The sequence below is a fragment of the Dryobates pubescens genome, chromosome 5 (assembly GCF_014839835.1).
Source record: "Dryobates pubescens isolate bDryPub1 chromosome 5, bDryPub1.pri, whole genome shotgun sequence".
Lineage (NCBI taxonomy): Eukaryota > Metazoa > Chordata > Aves > Piciformes > Picidae > Dryobates > Dryobates pubescens.
In genome coordinates, this window is record NC_071616.1 from 2,465,973 (window position 1) to 2,472,500 (window position 6,528).

Here is a 6,528-nt window from a genome sequence, read left to right on the forward strand (position 1 = left end):
TTCCAACCTCTAATGTATTCTTGACACTGTGATACTGAGTTGTGTCCTGGAGGTCTCTTGCTTTGGAGGAGCCCATCCTCCCAGCTGCTCCCCTTGCATCCCATCACTGCAGGAACACAAAATGCTTTTGCCCTTCCAACAGCCAGATTTGCTTTGGTCTCTGTCAAAGGGAAACCCAAGCCCCCATCTCACTACACAAGTGGAAGATGTGACACAGTTACTTAAGCCAACAATCCAGCTGCAAGGGCAGGTGGAAGCCCCCAGCTGCCAGCACAGGCAGTGAGTTCCTCCCAGCAGAGAGCAGCTCTGCAGTGCTCTGAGGGACCAGAGAGCTGCAGCACACTGCATGGAAGAGGTCAGGCAGAGCACAGAGGAGGAGATTCTGCTTTATTCTCGCAGCCTTCTTTGGAGCAGAGTGTGTGTCTGACTCTCCTGGGAGGACCCAAGGGCAGGTTCAGCTCTCTGTGGGCACCAGCAGCAGCTGCCCAGTCCATCCCTGTGCAATGGGAAGGGAAGGCAGCCCAGCAAGAGCCTGGCAGCTGCCTCGGATGCCAGCCACGCTCCGGGCATTTCATCCCTCAGGGCTCTTCAGCCCTCAGAGCAGCTTTCTGGCCGTCGTTGCCAAGGGCTCAGGCTGGTCCCACAGCTGCCTTCACAAGCTGCCAATGTTGGGAAAGCTCTTCAGCTTCTCTGGGAAGTCATCTTTGTAGAGGACAGGGTCGGCACGGTGCTCCACCACCTTCAGAGGCATGGTCCCAAAGACCGAGGCGAACTTGTTGATGCATTCAGACCTGGTGAGAGGCAAAGCAGGCAGTGTCACTGAGACCCCCCAGCCAGGGGGCTGCCTCCCAGCTCCCACACCACTGTCACCTGGCAGAAGAGAGCAGGAGGGCTCTGCAGAGGGGCCCTGGCAGGCTGGACAGATGGGCAGATTCCAACAGGATGGCATTTGACAGGTTCAAGTGCTGGGCTCTCCCACCCTCCAGCTGCCTTCCCATCTTTCTTCCTCCAGTGCCACCACATCTGCTGCCACCCTGGATGGGCTGGCAGAAGCTCAAGCAGTGTCAGAGGCCATGGCATGAGATTGAGCACATCCAAGTGCCAGGTTCTGCACTTTGGCCACAGCAACCCCAGGCAGAGCTACAGGCTGGGGGCAGTGGCTGAGAGCAGCCAGGCAGAGAGGGACCTGGGGGTGCTGGTGGACAGCAGCTGAACATGAGGCAGCAGTGTGCCCAGGGGGCCAAGAAGGCCAAGGGCATCCTGGCCTGCATCAGGAGCAGTGTGGCCAGCAGGAGCAGGGAGGTCATTGTGCCCTGTGCTCAGCACTGCTGAGGCCACACCTTGAGTCCTGTGTCCAGTTCTGGGTCCCTCAGGTTAGGAAAGAGGTTGAGCTGCTGGAAGGTGTCCAGAGAAGGGCAACAAAGCTGGGGAGGGGTCTGGAGCACAGCCCTGGGAGGAGAGGCTGAGGGAGCTGGGGTTGCTTAGCCTGGAGAAGAGGAGGCTCAGGGGAGACCTCATTGCTCTCTCCAACTCCCTGAAGGGAGGCTGTAGCCAGGTGGGGGTTGGTCTCTTCTCCCAGGCAAGCAGCACCAGAACAAGAGGACACAGTCTCAAGCTGTGCCAGGGGAGGTTTAGGCTGGAGGTGAGGAGAAAGTTCTTCCCAGCCAGAGAGACTGGCCCTTGGGATGTGCTGCCCAGGGAGGTGGTGGAGTCCCCATCCCTGGAGGTGTTCGAGAGGGGATTGGATGTGGCCCTTGGAGCCATGGTTTAGCTGTCAGGAGCTGTTGGGTGACAGCTTGGACTGGATGATCTCTGAGGTCTTCTCCACCCTGGTTGATTCTGTGATTCTAATACCTCCCCTCTTGCTCTTGGAAGTGTTTCAGTGACTACAGGAGAGGGAGGAGTGCAGAGAGAGAGGGCTGGTGCTCTTTGATTTATCCATTCCATCACAGAGAGGAGCCAGGGGATGCTGGCAGCAGCACATGTGCACATGCAGGTCAAAAGCTTCCCTTCCCCACCTCCCCCCCCAGCATTCCAGGCATTCTTAAAGCAATGTACATGCTGTAAACCAGAACAGATTAACTGCCAACATGGCTCTTAAAGGGCCACTGGTGGGTCAAGGTGGCTGCTAGGGATGGCTGAGGAAGAGCCAAGCTGCTGGGGACAGGGAGCTCCCAAAAAGCAACCAAAAAAAAGGGGTGGGGGTGGGGGGTGGGGAGAAAAGGAAACCAAAGGGAAAAAGGAAGGGGAAAATCAAGGAGCAAAAATGGCTGTGGCTTATTTGGTTAACAGGCTCCCTCGGCAGCTCCTTCTCCAGCAAAACAAACACAGCCTGCTGACAACACAAGGGGAAAGGGGGAATATGAAGAGAAAAGGAAAAAATGAGGAAAACTGGAAAAAAACCCAGCAGATAGGGGAAAAAGAGAAATGAAGGAAAGAGGGGAGGGGAGGGGAGGAGAGAAGGGAGGGGAGGGGAGGTTCAGAGAGGAGAGGAGAGGTTCGGAGAGGAGAGGTTCGGAGAGGAGAGGTTCGGAGAGGTTCGGAGAGGTTCGGAGAGGTTCGGAGAGGAGAGGAGAGGAGAGGAGAGGAGAGGAGAGGAGAGGAGAGGAGAGGAGAGGAGAGGAGAGGAGAGGAGAGGGGAGGAGAGGTTCAGAGAGGAGAGGAGAGGTTCAGAGAGGAGAGGAGAGGAGAGGTTCGGTTCGGAGAGGAGAGGAGAGGAGAGGAGAGGAGAGGTTCAGAAAGGAGAGGTTCAGAGAGGTTCAGAGAGGAGAGGAGAGGTTCAGAGAGGTTCAGAGAGGAGAGGAGAGGTTCGGAGAGGAGAGGAGAGGAGAGGAGAGGAGAGGTTCAGAGAGGAGAGGAGAGGTTCAGAGAGGAGAGGTTCAGAGAGGAGAGGTTCGGAGAGGAGAGGTTCAGAGAGGAGAGGAGAGGTTCAGAGAGGAGAGGAGAGGAGAGGAGAGGTTCAGAGAGGAGAGGAGAGGTTCAGAGAGGAGAGGTTCAGAGAGGAGAGGAGAGGAGAGGAGAGGTTCAGAGAGGAGAGGAGAGGTTCAGAGAGGAGAGGAGAGGTTCAGAGAGGAGAGGAGAGGAGAGGTTCAGAGAGGAGAGGAGAGGAGAGGTTCAGAGAGGAGAGGAGAGGTTCAGAGAGGAGAGGAGAGGAGAGGTTCAGAGAGGAGAGGAGAGGAGAGGTTCAGAGAGGAGAGGTTCAGAGAGGAGAGGTTCAGAGAGGAGAGGTTCAGAGAGGTTCAGAGAGGAGAGGAGAGGTTCAGAGAGGAGAGGAGAGGAGAGGTTCAGAGAGGAGAGGAGAGGAGAGGTTCAGAGAGGAGAGGTTCAGAGAGGAGAGGAGAGGAGAGGTTCAGAGAGGAGAGGAGAGGTTCGGAGAGGAGAGGAGAGGAGAGGAGAGGAGAGGAGAGGAGAGGAGAGGAGAGGAGAGGAGAGGAGAGGAGAGGAGAGGAGAGGTTTTTTCCAGGCCTCTTCAGTTCTGTGTTTCCCCTCCAAACTAAACACAGCTCAGTGTCAAAAATAAAAGAGAAAAAAAGGAGAAAAAAAGGGAAAAGATAAAAAGAAAAAATAGAAAAAATAAGACAAGGGAAAACAAAAGGGAAAAGGGGAAAAAAGAGGAAGAAAAAGGAGGAAAGAAGGAGGAAAAGGGGAAAATGAGGGGAGGAAGATGGGGGGGAAGAGGGGAAAAGAGGGGGTGAAGAGGTGGGAAAGGGGGAAGGGGAAAGAGGGGGAGAAATGGGTTGGAAAAAAGGGGGGATAAGCGTGGGGGGAAAAGGGAGGGAAAACAGGGAAATGAAAAAAAAATGGGAACAAAGGGAAAAAGTAAAAAGGACAAAAAAGAGTGAAAATGGGAAAAAATGGAAACCAAAAAGGAAAAAAAGAAAAGGAGAAAATGGGGGAAAGGAAAAGGGAATAAAAGAAAAAAGAAAGAAGGAAAAAAGGGGGAAAGGAAAAGAAGGGAAAAGGGGAAAAAGGAATAAAGGGGGAAAAAATCCAGAAAGGAAAAATGGGAGGAAGGGGAAAAGAAAGGAAAACCAAGGGAAAACAGTGGGGAAAGGGAGAAAAGGAAAAGAAAAGGGAGAAAAGGAAAGAAAAAAGGATAAAATGGAAACAAAGAAAAAAAGGACCAAAAAGGGAAAAAGACCATAAAAGTTAAAAAAAAAGGGGGTGGGGGAGGGAAGGGAGAAAAAGATGGGGGGGGGGGGGGGGGAGAGATAAGGCAAAGAAAGGGCAAGGCAGTAGGAGAAGCCCCCAAAAGCTGTTTGTGCTACCCTTCAGCTCCCTCGGCAGCTCTGTGCTGTCTCCCCACCAACACCAGCAGGCCTGGGAGAGCCTGGGCAGGGCAGCTGCATTCGAGCCCCCCAAGGAAGCCAAGCAGGGTCATTCTCTGCCTCCAAAGCCAGGGGCACTGAGCAGCCAGGCCCACCCCCAGCAGCAGCTACAGACTTGTGCACAGGCGGCCGTAAGGCTGTGCAAGGCAGCAGCTTCCACAGCCAGGGGGAGAAACCCCTTCCCCTCCGGCTGCCTCTGCCCCGGCTGCCTGCGCCCCGGCTGCCTGCGCCCCGGCTGCCTCTGCCCCGGCTGCCTCCGCCCCGGCTGCCTCCGCCCCGGCTGCCTGCGCCCCGGCTGCCTCTGCCCCGGCTGCCTCCGCCCCGGCTGCCTCCGCCCCGGCTGCCTGCGCCCCGGCTGCCTGCGCCCCGGCTGCCTCTGCCCCGGCTGCCTCTGCCCCGGCTGCCTCTGCCGCGGCTGCCTCTGCCCCGGCTGCCTCTTCCCCGGCTGCCTCTGCCGCGGCTGCCTCTGCCCCGGCTGCCTCTGCCCCGGCTGCCTCTGCCCCGGCTGCCTCCGCCCCGGCTGCCTCCTCCCCGGCTGCCTCTGCCCCGGCTGCCGCGCTGCGGCTGCCTCTGCCCCGGCTGCCTCTGCCCCGGCTGCCTCTGCCCCGGCTGCCTCTGCCCCGGCTGCCTCTGCCCCGGCTGCCTCTGCCCCGGCTCTCCGCCCGCCCAGCGCCGCACCCGCTGCCGACCCCCCCGAGGGGTGAGAGGGTCACCGGGGCTGCAGGGTGGTTTTCCTCAGCAGACCTGCTCAATCACACCGACTGAGAGTGACAGCTTCGTGACGGGGACTGCCCGGGCTGCCCCAAGGGCTCGTTTGAAGTCGGGGGGCGGGGGGCAGGCACGCACAGATGCAACCAGGCTGCTCCTCCAGATGAATTCCTCGGCCCTTGAGCCATGCCATGGCTCCTTCCTGAGGGAGAGCAACTGACTGGAGAGAACCACTGAACTGTCAGGCTTGGAAGGGAGCTCAAGGCTCAGCCAGCCCCAGCTCCCTGCCATGGGCAGGGACACCTCACACCACAGCAGCTTGCTCACAGCCACCTCCAGCCTGGCTGCAAACACCTCCAGGCAGGAGGCTGCCACCACCTCCCTGGGCAGCCTGTGCCAGGCTCTCACCACCCTCATGGGGAAGAGCTTGTTCCTCACATCCAATCTCAATCTCCCCACTTCTAGTTTTGCTCCATTCCCCCCAGTCCTATCAAAGGTCCCTCCCTGCCTTTCTTGTAGCCCACTTCAGATCCTGGAAGGCCACAATGAGGTCTCCTGGGAGCCTTCTTTCCCCAGACTGAATAGAGTCACAGAATTGTCAGGGCTGGAAGGGAGCTCAAGGCTCAGCCAGTTCCAAGCCCCCTGCCATGGGCAGGGACACCTCACACCACAGCAGCTTGCTCAGGGCCACAATGATTCTAGTCCCAAGGCTCTGGGACATCTCTGATGCTTCTAGCCAGGGGGCAACACAAAGCAGCCCCGTTGCAGGCTGCCTCCTGCCTGCCTGCTGACACAAAGCCCAGGCTGTTGTGAAGGGCTACCTTTCTCCAGAGGTATTTCAAGCTGCAGCTGTCATATTTCAGCCTATTTCCGGGCCAGAAAACTCTTTCCACAGGTAAATCACAGAATGGTTTGGGTTGGAAGTGACCTAAGAGATCCATCTAGTTCCAATCCCCTCTGCCATGGGCAGGCCAAAGGGAGAGATTTCATTTTCTGCTACCTTCTCATCCCCTCATACCTCCTCCTCCTACCTCCAGATTCAGGCTAGGAGACAAAGGAAAGGAATTCAGAGCATAAGAGGGAACTGCACAGTGAGAAGCACCTTCTGCACCTGGCACAAGCAACTGTTTGCTCCAGATCTGAAAGAGCAAAGGAGCCATCAGCAAAGAGGCTCAAGTAGCTGCTCCAGGTCTGCAAAGAACAGGAGTGAACCATCAGAAGGGTGAGCTTTGAGCACAGAGCATGGAATGGGTTGGGTTGGAAGGGAACTCCAAAGCTCATCCAGTCCAAACCCCCCTGCACTCAGCAGGGACATCCTCCACTAGAGCAGGTTGCTCACAGCCTCACCTTGAATAGCTCCAGAGATGAGGCCTCAGCCACCTCCCTGGGCAACCTGATGCATTGTCCCAGCAGCCTCCTGGTGCAGAACTGGTTGCTCACATCCAATCTCAATCTGCTCTGCTCTCATTTCAAACCATTGCCCCTGGGTCTG

The 6,528-nt window shown here is 57.0% G+C and overlaps 1 protein-coding gene across 2 annotated transcripts in view; it reads right to left on the minus strand.

The window, feature by feature from the left end:
• Window positions 1-484: 484 nt before the first annotated feature.
• Window positions 485-6,528, minus strand: part of EXT2 (exostosin glycosyltransferase 2) — a 105,913-nt gene continuing 99,869 nt past the window's right edge. For both annotated transcript variants that reach the window (XM_054161415.1, XM_054161414.1), the window contains one exon: window positions 485-791. In XM_054161415.1, coding sequence (XP_054017390.1) covers window positions 653-791 — 139 coding nt within the window. In that variant the 3' untranslated portion in view covers window positions 485-652. The remainder of the gene's footprint in view (window positions 792-6,528) is intronic.